Raw genomic sequence first — 20,302 nt, 5'->3', positions numbered from 1 at the left:
CCGATTTTCTTTCTTCGTCATTACTGGACTTTCAATGAAATTAGATACAAATATCTTGGAAGCGATGTAATTACTTTCCCTAAGGAACAGTGATTGAAGAAACAATGAAAATACTGGACTTTCAATGAAATTTGATACAAATATCTTGTGGCCTCTGGTAGGTTAATGGTAAGGTTCAATTCCCACCTGTTGCACTTGTTAAGGGGCGCACAACAAACCCGATAGAGGCCTAGGTGTATTTCTTCGGATTTGATGTATATATATGTACATCTTCCTTTCAAACTAACTAACTAGATACAAATATCTTGGAAGCGATGTAATTACTTTCTCTCAGAAACAGCGATTGAAAAAAATATAAAATAAGAGAAACTGAGTTCGGAAACAACAAACAATAAGGCTTTCATGGAGCAATTTATAAGCTAAAGATAGAGTACATATTTGCCTACTGGCGATAGATTTCTAGCGGTACTTATTCCGGTCCCAAATTTAGATTTAATTTTTAGTCCTTTTTGGGGCGTTAAAATAGCTTGAAATCTGTTATGTCAATTGAAAGTCCCATCTTCGACTTTTTAATAAACGGTGTATTTTTTCTTCGATGTATTTTTATCCCAAGTTTGCAAATTTTATTAAATTTTTTTCCTGTATAACTTTCATTGGAATTGTCGATATGAAGAAATTAGGACCTGAAACAGAGCACCCTCCTAATATATTGGTATTCATTCGAAAACTTTATGTCATCACAACAAAATAAAAGGCACAAAAATATACAAATTATAAAAATAAGTGACTAGTGGTTAGCAATGTAGACGAACAAATGCAGGGTCTGGCAGTCAGTCAGATAGCAGAACAACAGAAGCATATAAGACGCCACTAAGTATTACTCATTTTATACGAATTAAATTCATAAGAATCATTAGATCGGAACAAAAGTGTTTAATATCGAATTATCCGAAATCCGAATTATAACAATTATGTATCTTGTTCTTCAATTTTTATGACAATTAGACCTGGTTTACACTAGGAAACTTTTGTTCAGAAACTTTTGATTTTGTGTGTGAGAGAAGGAGGTGTTTGATATTTCTTTTTCTTTCTCTCACACACAAAAATCAGAAGTTTCCTAAAAAAAGTTTCCTAGTGTGGACCGGCACTTATTTGTTCTTACAAAATTATGTAAAAACATTTTTGAACAAAAATACTTATTTAGACAGTTTTTACTTAACTTTTTGATTAACTTTAACATTTAATAACGTATTAAATTTAATAATATTTATATTTCCTTTATGTACTTAAGTTTTTCTCTTAAATAATTTCAATCAGTAAAAGGGAATAAAAACAATTGTGAATTGCAGGCACGCAAAATAAAATTTTATCATTTTAATTTATTTGCCACAATCAATAGAAGCCGATATTAAATAATTTCTATCAAAGCGTTGGATTAAATACGACAGTTTTATTTATTAATAAGTATTAAACTAATTAAAATTCATAGTTGTACAATTGTATCGAAAACAAGTTAAGCTACAAGTTTATTTTCTAAGTTCTATTTTCTAATAACAAAGTAAAGTTTCTTAGGTCTTTAATAACTTTCTGCAGTTTTATTTTTAATCTAAAAAGTTATTTGAATAAAGTTTTTCTTTGCTTTTCTATCTGAATAAAGGTGCTGTCTGCATTCATGCTAAACATTGTAGCTGTCAAATCCATTAATAAATTACTTTAAGAAAAAAAAAATGATTCATCATTGTTGCCATTGATTCACAGTTTATTTGCCTGAGATTGCATGTGAAGAAAGAATTTCATTAAGAAAGTGTTTTTTGTTCTTTACATTTTAAAGGCAGGATTGGCAAATAATGTATTCATTATTTTAGTGTATGGTAGGATATTATTCTGAAATTATATGGTATCGCTTATTTAGTAAAAGTATCAACTGTTGGAGGATTACGTAAATACATATACCAATGCCTCTCCACAAGTATCTTGGTAAGACATCTCACTACTTTCAGTTCTCATATATTGTTTAATTATATGTATAGTACATGTATATCGACATCTTTGTCCGTAACGTAACTGTTTCCCATTTTGATATTTACATCTCTGGAGTATTTCGATTTGAAACTATCGGCTCAGAAGTAGTAGTTGAACTAGTGTTACTACATAATTTTTAATTTGGGTTATGATATCTCGAAGTAAGAAGAAGATATAAGATAACTTATTTAAGACCCGACAGATTGGACTTTTGTTCGCCATAAAAAGTTTTCTTAATAAAAGTGCATTCACGCTACTGTAACATCCCATATTAGACACGATGCGATGCGGAAATTCTGAGGTCTGATTCGGATACAGTTTCATCCTGATGGCCGAATTTATCTATCTATCTATCTATCTATCTATCTATCTATCTATCTATCTATCTATCTATCTATCTATCTATCTATCTATCTATCTATCTATCTATCTATCTATCTATCTATCTAGCTATCTATCTATCTAGCTATCTATTTAGCTATCTATCTATCTAATTATCTATCTATCTATCTATCCATCTATCTATCTATCTATATATCTATCTATCTATCTATCTATCTATCTATCTATCTATCTATCTATCTATCTATCTATCTATCTATCTATCTATCTATCTATCTATCTATCTATCTATCTATCTATCTATCTATCTACCTATCTATCTATCTATCTATCTATCCATCTATCCATATATCCATCTATCTATCTATCTATCTATCTATCTATCTATCTATCTATCTATCTATCTATCTATCTATCTATCTATCTATCTATCTATCTATCTATCTATCTATCTATCTATCTATCTATCTATCTATCTATCTAGCTATCTATCTAGCTATCTATCTAGCTATCTATTTAGCTATCTATTTAGCTATCTATCTATCTATCTATCTATCTATCTATCTATCTATCTATCTATCTATCTATCTATCTATCTATCTATCTATCTATCTATCTATCTATCTATCTATCTATCTATCTATCTATCTATCTATCTATCTATCTATCTATCTATTTATCTATCTATCTATTTATCTATCTATCTATCTATCTATCTATCTATCTATTTATTTATCTATCTATCTATCTATCTATCTATCTATCGATTTATGAATATATCTTTTTACATACTGATCGTAAGAATGCAACTTTAAGAAAATGAAATGAAATTGTTCTATCGATTATAAAAATATCACCAGATCACACTCACGCACATAAAGAGTCTCACAACAACAGCATTTAATACATTCACGTAGTAAAGTTGTTTTTCTTACAAATTTTCCAGTTATATTTTTACACTTAATATTGTTATTGTTGTTCTAGAATGTAGTGCCATTTAGGGACATAACATTATAATAACACTATATATTCATAAGTATGTGTATTAGGGTCGTATTTTCATTCTTCCCAATAGCCCAATAGTTGGAAATTAACTTAAAATTTGCAACTATTACTTAGCACAAAAGCCAGAACCAAAATGGAAACAATCGGACCTGCTGCTGGTCGAAGACTTGATAGTTTTATATGACAACCTCAAAACACAAGAACTTAACAAATAAATCCTTCATATTTTTATATTGGATCTCATCATGAAATCACTAATTTGAATAATGATTCATCTGTTTAGATCAAGTTTAGGCTAAAATCAGATTGATAATCAAAATTACCCCATCTACATTTCTCGATGTTATAAAAATTTCTAATATAAACATCACCCTAATGTAAATGTATAGGATAAATGAAAATGTTAGAATTTTAAAGATTTAGTTCACATTTTTGTTTACAAACAATGAAAGAAAATAAGAGCATAAAATACGAAACAACCACAAATAAACTTTCATTGGGTGTTGAATACGTGAGAAGAGGAATAAAAAAGTAAAACAAAACAAAACAAACCATTTATGGGAGTGGAATAACGAAATATCGATAATTTGAGAGAAAAAAAGTAAACGTTAAGCATATTATAAAAACAAATATAAACAACATATTAATATTTATTAGATTCTTAATGTTGATAGTATTTCTAACTACCGATGACTGCTTGACTCTGGGAGTGGGTGCCATAGAAAGAGTTGTTAATGTTTCTATTTTGAAAAGGGTTTAATAATGTGTGTAAACGTTTAAAACTGTGATTCAACATTTATTTGTTTTCTTAGAACATGTTTCGTGGTAAAGACGATAAACAAAATTTTTAGATAAAAGCATTTGAAATAAAAATGTATGGCAAATTACATTCATATAGAAAGTTTTACACTCGTAAAAAAATATTTATTCTAATTGCATAAAAACTTTATTTTAACAGCTGTCATATGTATTGCAAATAGGAGTAAGCATTTGAAATGTTTTTCACTAAGAATATTGCAAAATTTGTATGTTTATAATTTGACAGCTGTCACATGATGTGTGTTCAGTCTGGAATTAAGCGGATTTTACCTTTCGAAACTATAAATTATAAAATACTTCTCCTTTATACAATATAACACTTTTTTGCAGCTGTGTTTTATATCTTATGATTCTATTCAAGTAATAGTGATTTAAAGAAATGTGCAAATATGTTCACGTACTCTTGCTTTTGTACACCATGTAGAAATGGAATGTTGTTATTTCTTATCGCCATTAAACGTAAAACGATAAAGATATATATTTACTAGCCTCTAGATAGAATTCCAGTTCTAATTTTACTTAGTCAATACAAACAACATAAGTATTTTGAGATAAAAAAAGAAAAATAATAATAAAGTAGTTATTGTTCCCAATGGATTAATGTTTAAAAACACATAAATATACCACTTATGACCACTTTTCATTGTACCATACTGAGCTGGATGGCTGCCTCCTACTCGTACTAAATAAATATTTATTTAATACGAAAAGTGATAATAAATGAAATAAGTAGGTACCAAAAACTGTCGCTTTTAGTAGTCAACAAAATTTTAATGGATGCTGACTGCAAAATGTCTTTTTTTACGATCAACTCTGGTTTAGTTGACAGATTTTTTATCGTATGGTTGGAACGAGTCTATTTGGAATTTTTGTTTTGTTTTTAAAGTAATTGCGTACGTGTTGATTAAGTTGTCATGTCAGTTAAATAACTGGTAGTTTAAATAACTTTAGGTTTTTTTTAGATTTTTTCTTAAATTCCACACCTTTTTAGTAATGAGTAATTGTATTGTTTGTTTTAAATACTTAAAGATATTATTGGGTTTATAAAATTCTAAAATTCCTATAAGCATTTGAGAATGCATTTCGTTAAAAGTGGCATCTTCTGGCATGAATACATAAAGGCTAGTGGCCACACTGCATTCTATTGGTAGGCACCAGGATCGTGATTGCTCGAGAAGGTTATCACGAATCGTTCGTTTGCAGTTTGAGAGCTATATGACAACAAAAGTGTCGGTGTCTTTGAGAAGAGAATAAGCTCTGACATCAGCTATATGTTGATGTCTCCGAATCCAATAAAGTTCTACAATAAAATGTTTCGCCATCTCGAAAAATAACATTTATTACAAGTATGTGTTTTCGCTTATCAAAATCGTGATTGCTCGCTAAGGTTATCACAAATTGTTCGCTTAGAGATCTGTATGGTGACAAAAGTGTGTCTTTTCTTGCTAGTGAAGACACCTGTACTGGAATTATTAGGTATCTGACCAACGACTCCAAAGATCCGCTGTTAAATGTTTCACCAACTCGAAAAGAGATCAGGTATTCCATGTATGAAGTAATGTTTTTCGATGGATGAATGGTCTGGTGGAGATATTGATCTTAAGTAGAATCACAGAATAGAGGAAACTTCTTGGGCCATTAGATCAAAATGTATATTCGGTATAATGTAAGACTATTTTTATTACAATGGCTCAGTCTTCAGAATTCTACATTGGTCAGGAAGATTGAAGAAACTTTTATTCTAGTGTAGACTTCATAAAAACCGCTATCCCTTGTTTATGAATCGACAGTTCACAGAAACCTTTATCAAAAGATAATTTGGTGGGGTAGCGGAAGTTAGTAATAATGTTTCTATATGGTAGAATTGTCTGTCCGATCTTAAGTAGAATCACAGAGTAGATGAAACTTCTTGGTCACATTAGATCAATGTGTAACCAAATCATTAGATGGAGCAGTTAGCATCAGTACTATCGGCTTTCGCTTAGCTTTGCATCAGGTGAGTTCACCATACAGTAGTAGATTATTGATTACCATGGCATAGAGTCATTTTGATTTCTTAGTATCAATGCTACAATAGTAGATGGGTTTATAAGTTGTGTTGCACATAGATGGATAGGATCGATACTTCTTTTAAGGGATTTCACAAGAAATAATGATCCCTTGGTCCGTAAATGAGGTCTTTTCTTTTAAATGGAGATTATCATACGGAAACGAAGATATAAACGGGAAAAAACTAGTTAGTTAGTTAGTTAGTTTGAAAGGAGCATGTATATACATCAAATCCGAAGAAATACACCTAGACGTCTAGCGGGCCTGTTGTGCGCTCTTTAACCAGTGTCTCAGGTGGGAATCGAACACTCCACCTCCGGTCTACCAGACTAGAACACTAACCTACCGGAGGCCACATGGAAAAATACTAAAATTTTTAAAGTATCATGTCCACAATCGTTAAAGCCTCTTTTTTGTATATATGTAAAATGCATAAAAAAGCTCCATAAATATTGACTCAAAACTAAATTGTTAACTTATGTGGAATTGGCAAACTTGATCCCTAAATTAAGCTGCTTGATTAGCATCTCAATACTGACTGACTTAACCACTGACCTTGATCGTTATTTTAATAAATCAATGTGATGTTTGTGGTTAAAATGTCATAAAATTGTTAAAATTAAAGCAAACAATAGTTTTTAGATTTAATTTCATTGTCATACAAATCACTTATAAATATAATAAGGTGTTGGGTTAAAAAATTGTATGAAACATAATTATTCTTAACTTTAAGAGTCAATGAAAAAAACTCATTCAAAATTTTGCGCGTAAATTTTGTAAACAAAATCAACTATTGTGAATGAATAGGAACATTTCATAACATAGCTTTATATATAAATAGAACTGCATTTAAGTTGTCTCCTTTTTTGAAAAATAAAATATTATTAAACAAATTTAAAATTCAAAATAAGCACGTAAAATATATAATTTATGCCGTTTTTAATTCATTATAAACAATGACATATTATTTAACAATTTAAAATTCATAACAAGAGTTTAAATTGAGTAATTAACGAGACTATTTTTTTGTTTAATTAATAAATTATAAATCTGTTTAGCTGTTACCCATGGGCCATGGCTTGGGCAAGTTTAAAATACATAATATTATAAAGGCAAAACATAAATTTTCTTTAATTATTTTTGCCCTGAATATTTTTTAATTTTAAAAAAACTATTATTGAGCAAATAAATTCAATTGTAAATTGCCGGAAATTCTTCGGCGAATGTGGGTATAAAGAACAATATATAAAAAAACAAGTAGGAAAGTATAGTCGGGCATGGCCGACCATATGATACCCTACACCATGAGTATATTTTTACAATTTTTACTTTTATAAAATTTTTATTTTTTGTAAAGAAACTTTTATGTTGAATATTACCATAATTCCAAAAAAAAAATATTTAAGCCATTTATTGATAAAAAAAAACTAAAATTTCTAAATGAGGCTTTATATAGGTCAAATATGGGCCGATCCTCGGTAAATTTGGGAAAAGGATATATTTCTAAATAACAGTTAGTTTTGTTGAGTTTCATTGCGATACAAATGGTTACAAGTCAATTTTAGGCGTTTAAGTCATTTTTTGAAGGGGGGTTTGTATGGGGGCTAGGGTCAAATATAGGCCGATCCTTACGAAAATCTGCAGTATCATTTATACTTATATAAAACTTATTTGTGCCAATTTTTAGAGAGATAGCAGAATATTTGACGTAATTATAGCATAAAAATCGGGAGGTACGGTTGTATGGGGGCTAGGTGAAATAATGGACCGATTTCAACCATTTTCAATAGGCTTCGTCCTTGTACCAAAAAACATGCTTGGTCCAAATTTCATCAAATTATCTTGAAAATTGCGGCCTGTACCTTGCGCACAAGGTTTACATGGACAGCCAGCCAGCCGGACAGACGGACGGACATGTCTTAATCGACTCAAAAAATGATTCTGAATCGATCGGTATACTTTAAGGTGGGTATTGGACCAATATTTTTGTATGTTACAAACATCAGCACAAACGTATAATACCCTCCCCACTATAGTGGTGTAGGGTATAATAAATACACATCTACTATGAAAACAAATTTATTCCATGAATTATGATTCACAGTTAAAGTTAATTTTCTCCGAGAATTATAACAAAAGAAAATTAAATAAATGAAAGTCGGTAGACTTTAAATATCTGCAGAGAGGTGAGTAAGTAGTAAACATACTTTTATTATCAATTTAGAAGCGATAGTGAATATTATTCTTCTTCAGTTAACTTGTTAAGATCACAACCGTCTTCATTAGATGTCACTGTTTGATTGATTCTTTGTCTGTACTTTTTCATCAGTTCAGAAATAATGTAACATGGATTCCACATGTAACAAATACTCTACTCAGTTTCTGTTATCATGAATATGGTCGATTTTTGGATGCTTCAGAATCATATTAATAAAAAAATGTATTTTTATGTATAAAAAACGCTTTTCCTAAGGAGTTCAAATGGAATTATCATAAGAGTTGCGTTTATTAAAGGTCACTGCTTATAACAGCTATTTATACTGATCTAACAGCTATTTACACTGATCTAAGGTGAACCTGTAAATGTGCAACATTCCAAACGAAGTGTGGGTGCCATACAAATGAAGTGAATTTCCATAATATTGACTAGAATTTTAAAAGCGCTCACACAGATGTTAAATTATAGCTATAATAAAATTTCACATACATATTTTCATTTTACTTTTTATAGATCGGAAAAAAATTTCAACAACAATAAAAAAAATATGTAGAAATTAATGTAATACAAGTGTTTTAGGAGAAGCTTTACAAATGCCAATGAAAAAAGTATAAGAAAAAAACAATAAAAACCACTAAACAAAAGAATTTACAACAAAAAGTTTTGCAATGTAACAATAATTAATAATTTTACATGTATGATACTTACGTCCTATCCCCTCCCCTTGTTTAGCCCATAGCAGAGAAATATTCTTACTCTATGATAATTTAAGCAGGAATGGGAATGTTAACATGATCGTTTTATTGTTCAACATTGTTTATGAAAAACTTTGAGCAAACTTGAAATCAGCTGTCCTGACCATAGAATAAAATAACATTTTAAATATGTCGGTTCCCATGTAAGGCATCTGGCTAATGGCATCGATTTTAATAATGATGGACGCCCATCTATGTTAACAGTTCGAGTAGTCAGAGCCATTATTACGAACTTTTTATGCGCTGAAATTTAAGTATGGAACTTGAGTAAGCACGCCATTGAGCTTAAAAAACAATAGACTAAGTTCTATTATGATATTATCAGCCATTTGGCCACTTCGGAGCATAAATGTTGAACGCTTTTTTTTAATTATTAAAACTAAACCTAAACCGGGATTGTCAACCCTTAAGGTGGAAGTTCACAACACGCGTTGAGAAGGCAAAGCTTTCAAGCTTTTCGCGGTTTTTAAGCTGAAAGTAACACACCACGCGTCATTAGATCATTCTTTTAATAGTTTTTAACACTATTACTGTTTAAAAAACAAAATTTTATGTTTTTGTTTAAAATTTTAATATTTTTCTTTCATTGTTGTTGAAATTTATTTCATATTAGTACAGCTTTGTTCTACACAAATCAAAATACAACCCTGATCAGCTGCCGACGCGTCAAAAGTTGAATGTTGCTGAACTTTTCGCGGCAGACGCGTTACAAACTACAGTGTGTTACTTGTTATATGAAAATACACAACTAACTTTTTTTGACAGAAGCTTTTTAATTTGCAGAAATGTTTGAGTGTATATTGTTCGATGCCATAATTAACTTATTTCATCCAATGATTGATTGCCCCTGAATTGGAATATCAATTATATCCCAGGAAAAACTTACATTAAAAAGTAATATGCTAATAAAACCACTTTTCACTACATCTTCATTACAATATTAACTCAAAAAGGTGATGTCATTGGAGGCAAGTACTTCTACACTCGCTTACAAATAGTGAGGTAAAGAAGTATATTTTGCTTACAAAGAAGTTGTGGAGTAAGTTGTTTTGTTTTTAATAATAAAAAAGAGCCAGTAAGTATACGAACCATGGACTTCGGTTTGTAAGTTCTGCTCACCATTGCTTAGCTATTTTATTGCGCGTCAAAAAATGATTTTCAGATACAAAGTTATTGTTGTTAAAACACAATTCTTAACACGCAAAAGTACTTATGTTTCTGGTTAAAAGAAAGTCATTACTCGAGCACTTCAAAATAATGCAGACGGCAAGTAAATAGTTATTGAAAAGTAAGAGGTTATGGAAGTACAACCCATTACCGAGTTTTTGTTGGGATGCAACTGAAAGGACTTAACCCCGTATTCATAAATGCTTAAAGTCATTGATGGTTTATTGTAGAAATTTTGTATGGAAAATGTGCGCAATAAACTGGAAATAAGCGATAAATATCTTTATGAATATGATCGAATTATAATTTTCTGATACTTCTCTCGATCATATCAATGGCAAACATTTCAGCCTTGGAAAAAATTCCAGGACATATACTAGTTGTTAAAGCGTCAGCGAAGAGTGAGTTCGCTTTATGATGAAGGACAGTATTTTCTTGTTTCTATTCTATGTCAAATTCATCCACAGCAACAGATCGTTTAACTTTTTGAAGTTGATGTCATGACCTTTAAGATCATAAAATAAATCAATATCATTAAGATCCCGACTCTCTAAAATTTATCGCAATATAGCTTTTTATATGATGATATTCGATATCGAATAAAATAAACTGCATGTTCCTCTAAATGAGAACGAACATTTCATTCTCATTTTATATTGAAAACAATAACAATTTTTCGAATTTTGTTGTTTTTAATATAAAACTAAAAAATACTTGTTCGTTCGCATTTAATGGAACAGGCCTAAAGCTTAATATCAAAATCGTAATGTGTATTCGAGATACGAGAGCAAATACGTGCTCAGGTCTTTCTAAATAATTTGACTTTTCTAGTTTAAATCTATTTATCTATCTAGTGACAACAAATTTTACAAAAACAAAATCCATTTACCATCTCTGCCTTAACTCACTTAGAAATTACTCGACCAATGAATAATACCAAAAAGAGAAAAGAAAAACACAAAATTGAGAGCTTTTGCCGCTAAATGGGAGATCATGATAATAATAATGGTCATCATCATAATGATGTTTGTGAGTCATCTGCTATTTCTTGTTTAAAAAAAAACAACCAAAAAAAATTTAGAACTTTAAGATACACATACATAAGTACATACATATGTACATATTTATGTATTAACTATGTAGGTATACAACTCTTACATATCGTTCATTTGCTTAAAAAAGGTCATAACTTAAACTTTTAGAATTTGAATATAATTTAATTACAAAATCTATTAGAGTTTTCTATAATACTCAACTTTTTTTGAAAATCTCAATATGTTTAAATGTGAATAAATATAGTTTTGTATAGGAATTTAAAAGTTTAAGGGCGGGTTTTTCTGATAAAGATAATTTTAATTCTTTGCTTAAACCTGGTTAAATATATGTTTTTCTTTGTTTAAGGGGGGTTTTTCAGATAAGGCTAATCTACATTCTTGGTTTAAACCTAGTTTATTATATGTTTCGGGTTTTTCAATAAACAGCAACGTTACTTATTATCTTAGTTTAACTGAGTGTTATTAGCCAATTAAACCTGAGTTATAAGTGAGAACACACAATCAACAAAAACAATAACATAATGAATTCGGAAGAAGAAAAACTTAATATTTTAAGTAAATTGCAATTTTCTGATTTGTTTTGTTTTATTTATTATTGTTTTAAATGTTTATTTAACATTTTTCCAAAATTTTTGCATTTTACAAAAGTATTGTTTGCAAAAAAACAGCTGTCTATTGTTTATGTTTATGAGTGAAAAGTTGGCAATACTAACAAAGTTAACTGAACTTAAATCTAAAACTGAAAAACACAATCATGGGTTAAAGTCCGCCTAAATTTGTTCCGAGTTTAAGCTAACAGCAAGTTAAGCCTAGTTTAACTGAGGAGTAAAAAACTCGTCCTAAATATTCCATATGTATGTACCTATGTACATAGTTTTTGCTTGTTGCCACAGATTATAAATTTTTCAAAACACATTTATTTAATTAGACAAAATTTTGCTTACGTCTTAAGCTGTTATCGATAATTTTTGTAAAAGTTATTTGAATTAACTAAAACTTTTATTTACTTTCGAGTTATAACCCTTTTGCGGCAAATAAACGATATGTACCTATGTAGTATGTAAATACTCACATATACACCAAAACAACCAAATACATTGGCAAGTCAGGCGAGTTAGCCCCCTCTTTGGCAAGATCAAAATTTGACATACATAAAAAACGCTTTTTCCTCCCGTTTATTTAAATTTTCGTATTTTTTTATTTCTGGGCATTTAGATATAGACACAATTTTTGCTTGATTTCTTTTCACTTTGTTAATTTATATTTTGGATTTTTTTAAATATATAAATTTTTAAATTTCTTTTAATTAAATTTTAATTAAATATTTTACTTATATTGCTTTTATTTTCTTATTTATTTAAACTTTTTGTTGACTTTCCTTTTGGAAAAAAAGATTTATTTATTTGTTTGTTAAATTATTGTATAATTTTATTATTTCGTTTTGCTTTTGTTAATAATTAAACTCACTGCAACAACAACGACAACAATAACCGTATATGATGATGTGTATGAATATAAAATAAAAGAAATTTTGTTAATTTTTTTTGTTTGTTCACTAGACGACGTTTATTAACAGAACAAGAAATAAAAAACACAACTTACTCGACCGAGAGTTCTTCACCAACTAACTAATGAGTGTGTTAAAATATCTTTTGTTTTGTGCCCTGTTCTTCACTGTGGGGGAGCAGCATTGTGCTTTTTGTTATCTATGTCTCTTACTTCATTTCTCTTTCTCTTCTATTTGTAAATGTTGAATTTACTCACAATTATTGCCAATAATAACAACAATAAGTTAACGATCAATATGTGTTTTCTCTTAAATGGAATGGCAACGGTTCAAATTGATTTACACAAACAATAATTTGTTTGATGGTGTTAGTAGAAAAAAACACGTAGTGGTTTCAAGCAAAACAAACAAACAAAAACTTTTGTTTTTCACTACCTGGGCGGCAAACATTTAAATATTATTTCCTTATTTACAAAAACAAACAATTGCATTTTACTTAAATTCATTTTATTATTTACATTCATAAGATTTTTATCCACAAAATTCAACAGCATCTGTTTACAAATATGTAAAATCCGGATTAGGAACGCAACCTATTTAATACTGTTCAAAATCTTTCTTTGTTATAAAATCATGAATGTTTAAGGCAACAACTCAACACCCTCTACTTTAGGTTATATGTTCTGCAAACTTACACAGACAGATCAAAATCAAAGGAAATAGGTAGTCTGCCGTGAAATCTGTTCAAACTAGTTAAATATACATTCAACTGTTATTCAGGCTGCCAGATCAATGCAGTTTAACACTGGCCAAAACGGAGCGCTTAGACCTGGTTCACACTGGGAAACTTTTGTTGAGAACAGGGATGGCAAAATTGGTACGATGGTACTTTTTTTTTGATACTATTTGATGTGCAAAAGTACCGTGATACTCCCGAGCCTAATTTGATACTTTCAGGGCCACAATCTCAATATCCGATTATCGTTTTTGTATGGGAACATTCAATACATCGTTTCGAAATAAAAAGAGATTTAGAATATGGGAATAAAGGTTTCTATAAAATTTAAAAATACGTTTTAATTTTTTGGCACTTATTCTCGAAAACGCGTCAAATAAAAGTTGCAGAAAACAGCTAATAAAGTTATATAGTATTAGAATTCTCTTCAATGTTATCAGACAAAATGTTAAAATAGTTGAAGCCCTGAGACTAAGTTAGACGCTTCTATAAGATTAATCAGCGCTGAGTTCGAATATTACTTCATATTTTCTTCATCACATCTGGAATCTGAGATATTATGTCCTAAGTTTTGAGAAAACGCAACTTTATAACAGCGCCATGTGTGCTTTAAATATAACATTTTACAAAGTACAATTTCGTGGTAATATTTGTATCGTAGCTATGAAATACCATGCATTTCCTGGGCGAGAAATTGTGTAGCAAACTACATCAAATTATATCAAAGATATTAACATTGAGGGACTGGTACCATATCAACATATGACGCCCATTTCAAATTAAAAATGTATAAATATATTTCAGATATTACAAACTTCTAGCAACAAAGAAAAATATTTTAGTACTTTGGATTGTAAAAAAGCTTTAACTGAATATTCTTCCAGAGGTAAGGTTCACATCATATGGGGTACCAGCCTACTCGGGAGTAGTCGGTAACGAAAGAGTGAATGTTATAGCTTTAAAGGAAAAGGAGCTCGTGGCAGTTAACTTGACAAACGCAAAACCATTCGACGCAACAAAAGCTCAACTAAAAGTATGTATGAGAGAATCTCATAAGACCTCTTAGAATAATGAAACAGTGGGTAGAATCACGACAATCCTATGAGGTGACCCTGATGAGAGCAAGAAGAAAAATCTCCTCAAATTAGCAAGCCTGAAGTTAGTATGATAGTACGCAAACTGAGTGGACACACAGGATTACCAGCACTTTTATGCAAAATTGGACGTGCGGATTCAGACGTATGAAGAGCATGTGGAGAGGACAGTGAAACTCTGGAGCACTTTCTTTGCCACTGTCAGGTATTCGTCGAAGTCAGATCCAAGTATCTTCGAAGTGATGTTATTCCGGAAATAACATTCCTGACTAACACTGATTGGAAGAGAAAGTGATGGTTGATATTTCTTTCTCTCACACACAAAAATCAAAAGATTTCCAAAAAAGTTTCTGTAAACCAGGTCTTAGGAATTACATTCAGGAAACTGAGTTTCTGAACACTGAAAAATAATTCATTCAGTTTCTTTCTTTTTTTCATGATAAGGAGCTCACAACAGGCCCGATTGTGGCCTAGGCGTATTTTATTCGGATTTGATGTAGTACGCATCCCCCTATCAACCTAACCTAACATATGTACTTTGAGATCCAAAAAAGTACCCTCTGAAATATTTTTTGGTACTGAAACAGAATTTCTTTTTCCATCCCTGGTTGAGAAACTTTTGATTTTGTGTGTGAGAGAAAGAGATGGTGGATCGCATTCAAAGTCCCCTCCCGAAAAAGACTTAAAGCGACATAATTCATTAATCAATTTAGATATCCAAAATTTGGTACAAGTATTGTTCTCACATAAAGAAATTTTACTATGAAATTTTTTTTTCATACAAGGTCCCCTCCCGAAAATCACTCAAAGCGCATAACTCATTACTAAATTAAGATATCCATATTAAATTTAGTACAAGTATTGCTCTCATATTAATAAATATTACTATGAAATTTTTTTCCGATCGGTTCATAATTTTTCATAGCCCCCTCCCAAAAATCACTTAAACGCTTATAACTCATTATTAAAGTAAGATATCCATATAAAATATGGTACAAGTATTGCTCTTATATACAGAAATATTACCATGAAAGTTGTTTTGGATCAGTCCATAATTAGTCATAGATCCCCTACAAGGTTCCCTCCTGAAAATCACTTAAATGCGCATAACTCATTGCTAAATTAAGATATTCATATAAAATGTGGTATAAGTATTGCTCTTATATACAGAAATATTACCATGAAAGTTTTTTTGGATCGGTCCATAATTGGTCATAGCTTTCATACAAGGTTCCATACCGAAAATCACTTAAACGCGTATAATTCATTACCGCAGTAACATATTCATATAAAGTTTGGCACAAGTATTGCTCATATACAGAAAAAAATATAGTGAAATTTTTTTTCTATCGGTCCATACAAGGTCCCTTTTAGAAAAACACTTAAAAGCACATATGTAACTCATTACCAAATAGTGATACCCATAAAATATTTGGCATAAATACTATTTTTCTACACATAAATGTTATTTCAAAAATTTTTTACGTTCGGTCCATCCTTGGTCATAACTCCCATATAAGGGTTTTTTGTTAGTAGAAATAGTAAAGAATTTGAAGATCCCATAACGATGAGAGTATTATATACATTATTTGTCCGTTCAAGACTGGAATATTGTTCTTTTATTTGAAACCCATTTTATCGAGTACATTCAAATGGACTTGAACGTATTCGGAACGTATTCAAATTGAAAAATTTGTCTTTTGTAACTCGGTTATCACATCATCTACTTCATATTATATTAAGAACTACCAATTCATTTATGATAATTTTTAATTTTATAAATAATAATTGAACTTGATTGTTTATATAATTTAATATCATTTTGTATTTCATTTAAATGTTTGAGATCAATTAATTTATTTTATGTTTCCTTATATAGAACTAATTACATGGTGAATAAATAATAGTTTTAAACTTGATATTTTTGTTACAAAATTTCAATTTAAATATTGTTAAAGGGTCATTCAGACGATCACACTTTATGTACGTAAAGTCTAATGAAGCAGTAAAATGAAATTCCATTCGTATAACCAAAAAGAGAATAAAAGTCGTATGATTCATATTTTTTTTGTGTTTTTACACTACTGGTTTTAAAACAATAACAAAGTAAGATGGGAACAGCTGTTTCACTTTTACAGATCATCATCTGTATTGATTTTATATGCTGTAGCTCCACTATAGTTCGGTTGGTTAATGCTCTCTTTTATTTTATCAACAATAATATTTTCAATATCTTTAAAATTGTTTTTAACTGCCAAATGTAATATTGAATCAACCGAACCTAGAACTTCTCTATCTAAAATATTTATTTTGAATTTTAAACAAAAATCCAACATTATTTCCACCAACATCGGTAAATTTTTTAAAACGGCTAAATGTAAAATTGTATAGCCATCATGATTATAAACTCCAAACATTTTTCTTAAATTTTCAATAAGTTCCACTTCGTCGGCATTACCTTGAGTGCGCTTCATTACTGATATTAATATTTGTACAAATTCATCAATACATTCCTAGTGTTGTTTTTGTATAGCAACGTGTAGTGGGGTTCTTCCATAGAAATCCTGTTTGAAAATTGGACATTTTAATGCAATCAATTGTTTTATATATTGTGGTTCATTATATTGACACGTCAAGTGAAGTAGATTTTCCCGATACTCATTTAATGCTGCAGACATTTCTTCACTGTATTCGCCATTTCTTAAATAATGTCGAAATAGTGAAAGATTATCAGTGTATAATTTGGTGATGTTGATGTAATACACTGAAAAGATATTATTGTATATTATTATATACATATATATATAGATATATTATTAATTTGTAAATCAGTTTGTATTAAGCTAGAAACCAGAAATTTGTTGAAAATATTTTATTTAATAAAAAATGTACTCACAATTTTTTATCGATTTTTTTAGGCGCTTAATAGGTTTTATTTTATTATTCCTTGCTAATTTTAAACGTAGAATATCAGACATTGTATATAGTTAGTATTGATGGAATTTGTGGAATTCTACTATTTATATCAAAAACGTATATATTTATTTTAATTAAAAAAAAAAAACAAGTAAGAGTTTTATATTCGGCTGTGCCGAATCTTATAAACCCTTCATTATGATGTGTTAAAAACAATCACAAAAAATTAACAATTGCAAAACGGTAAGGTACCAAAAAGTCCCCTTTTATGAGTTCTCACTTAATCCAGACTCTACATACTTAATTTTATGTTTCTTGGGTCAATATTAGAGAAATTTCAAAAGGTACCTTATGAAGAACGAAAAGTACCAAAAAGCCACTTTTATGGGTTCCCGCTTAATCCAGACTCTACATAGACCTAGTTCACACTGGGAAACTTTTGTTGAGAAACTTTTAATTTTGTGTGTGAGAGAAAGGGATGGTTGATATTTCTTTCTCTTTCTCTCACACACAAAAACTAAAAGTTTCCCAAAAAAAGTATCCTAGTATGAACCAGGTCATACTTAATTTCATGTTTCTAGAAAATTAAAAAAGTACCTTTTGTAGAACGAAAAAGTACCAAAAAGTCCCTTTTTTAGGTTCTTACCTAGTCAAGGCTTTACATGCTAAATTTCATGTTTCTAGGTTCAATATTATAGAAAATTCAAAAAGTACCTTTTGTAGAACGAAAAATACCAAAAAGCATAAAAGTCGCTTAATGCATGCTCTACATACTGAATTTTATGTTTCTAGGTTTGATATTATAGAAAATTCAAAAAGTGCCTTTTGTAGAACGAAAAAGTACCAAAAAGACCCCTTTTATGGGCTCTCGCCTAATCCGGGCTCCACATACCTAATTTCATGTTTCTAAGTTCAATATTATAGAAACTTTAAAAAGTACCTTTTCTAGAACGAAAAAGTACAAAAAAATCCCTTTTTTAGGTTCTTACCTAGTCAAGGTTTTACATGCTAAATTTCATGTTTCTAGGTTCAATATTAAAGAAAATTAAAAAAAGTACCTTTTGTAGAAGGAAAAGTACCAAAATCCGGGCTCTCCATACTTAATTTCATGTTTCTAGGTTCAATATTATAGATAATTCAAAAAGTATCTTTTGTAGAACGAAAGAGTATCAAAAAATCTCCTTTGATGTGTTCTAGGCTAATCCGGACTGTACATACTTAATTTCGTGTCTCTAAGTTCATTATTAGAGAAAAACTCAAAAAGTACCTTTTGAAAAACGAAAAAGCATCAAAAAGTTCCCTTTTATGGTGAAGGGTATATAAGGTATACAGCCGAATATAGAACTCTTGTTTTTTAAATAATACCCATGTTTAACATACTGACTAGTGTCGGCTATACCCGACTATACATTCATAATTGTTTTTTTATTAAATTGTTTCTCAAAGTAAGGGAATTTCCCGATTTTGGAGTACAAACGTGTGATTTTTTACAATCTAAATAAAGAGCCAAAGTCCGCGACATGATTTTTCAATAAATTTTTTTTGTGTTTAACAATAAAAGGTAGACAGACTAAGTAATATAAAACAAAAAATAAAAGTACAATTGAAATAAAACATTAAAAAAATTAAAATATAAAATAAATAGAAAGCCGGCTTTACACGATCACACAAGTAATATTATGTGTCAAAATTTTGTGTAGAAGAATACGGATGGGATCGTCTAAACGCAATATGTAATGAAACCATCACACATTGAGAGAGAATACGTATGGAAAATTTGGCAATCGTATGGCTCTCTTAATTTTTTGAAATGAATAAAAAAAAGTAGGTCGCATTAGATCAGGGATGTATTTTTATGTAAACACATATAAAAAAAATGAAACAGCTGTTTCCATCGACTCTTTTTTTGTTATACGGATGGAATTTCATTAGACTTTACGTACGTAAAGTGTGATCGTGTGAAATGGCCTTAACTAAAGTATTTTGCATCTAATTTTAATATCAATTCCTATAGAATAATATTATTAGATAATTTCAATTGAGTAATTGTAGGTGAAATTTTAAATTAAAATGACCACAAAGTAAATTAAAATACACTTAAAATTGAAATTGTTGTGTTAGTTTATATGTATGTAGTAACCCAGTTAAAACTTGACAATGACTTCTTCTTAGACGACATCTCACAAATTGTCTGCATACTCCTGGACCTGGTTCACTCTGAGAAACTTCTGTTTTTATGTGAGAGAAAGAGATGGTTGACTGTTTGTGTGTTAGAGAAAGAGAAAGAACTCTTTCTCTAACACACAAACAGAAGTTTCTCAGTGTGAACCAAGTCTTATACTACAGCAAACTAACGAAAAAAGCTTTGTACTCTTATACCGCAGCGAACTAACGAAAAAGAGGCTCAGCTTTGTAATATGTGAAAGCAATTATTTAAGGAAAACCATGTAAGACCTGGTTCACACTGGGAAACTCTTGATTTTGTGTGTGATTTTGTGTTTTCTTTCTCTTTCTTTCACACACAAAAATCAAAAGTTTTCCAGTGTGAACCAAGTCTTACATGTTAAGCTGTATGGCCACACTTCAAAATGTTGATCAAAAATTTAATTCAGCTTCA

The 20,302-nt window shown here is 29.9% G+C and overlaps 2 protein-coding genes across 2 annotated transcripts in view; both read right to left on the bottom strand.

The window, feature by feature from the left end:
* Positions 1-13,057, bottom strand: part of LOC111681449 (vinculin) — a 35,589-nt gene extending 22,532 nt beyond the window's left edge. The window contains exon 1 of the mRNA XM_046945595.1: positions 13,035-13,057. The gene's annotated coding sequence lies outside the window, so the exon portion shown is untranslated. The remainder of the gene's footprint in view (positions 1-13,034) is intronic.
* Positions 13,058-16,601: 3,544 nt separating this feature from the next.
* On the bottom strand, positions 16,602-17,808 carry LOC124418891. Its single transcript, XM_046946709.1, has 2 exons — positions 17,666-17,808; positions 16,602-17,533 (listed from the first exon to the last, which is right to left on the bottom strand). Exons 1-2 carry the CDS (start codon positions 17,745-17,747, stop codon positions 17,283-17,285), a joined length of 333 nt encoding a protein of 110 aa, XP_046802665.1. The 5' UTR covers positions 17,748-17,808; the 3' UTR covers positions 16,602-17,282.
* Positions 17,809-20,302: the final 2,494 nt, after the last annotated feature.

Source organism: Lucilia cuprina, chromosome 3 (assembly GCF_022045245.1).
Source record: "Lucilia cuprina isolate Lc7/37 chromosome 3, ASM2204524v1, whole genome shotgun sequence".
Classification (NCBI taxonomy): domain Eukaryota; kingdom Metazoa; phylum Arthropoda; class Insecta; order Diptera; family Calliphoridae; genus Lucilia; species Lucilia cuprina.
The sequence above is the reverse complement of the archived record's forward strand: the minus strand, read 5'-3'. Positions and strand labels throughout refer to the sequence as shown.

Excerpts from the sequence above, each read along its gene's own strand:
- LOC124418891 (XM_046946709.1), bottom strand. The coding sequence starts at position 17,747 with ATGTCTGATATTCTACGTTTAAAATTAGCAAGGAATAATAAAATAAAA. Across the intron at positions 17,534-17,665 it reads AAAAAAATCGATAAAAAATT|TGTATTACATCAACATCACC; the intron begins GTGAGTACATTT and ends ATATCTTTTCAG.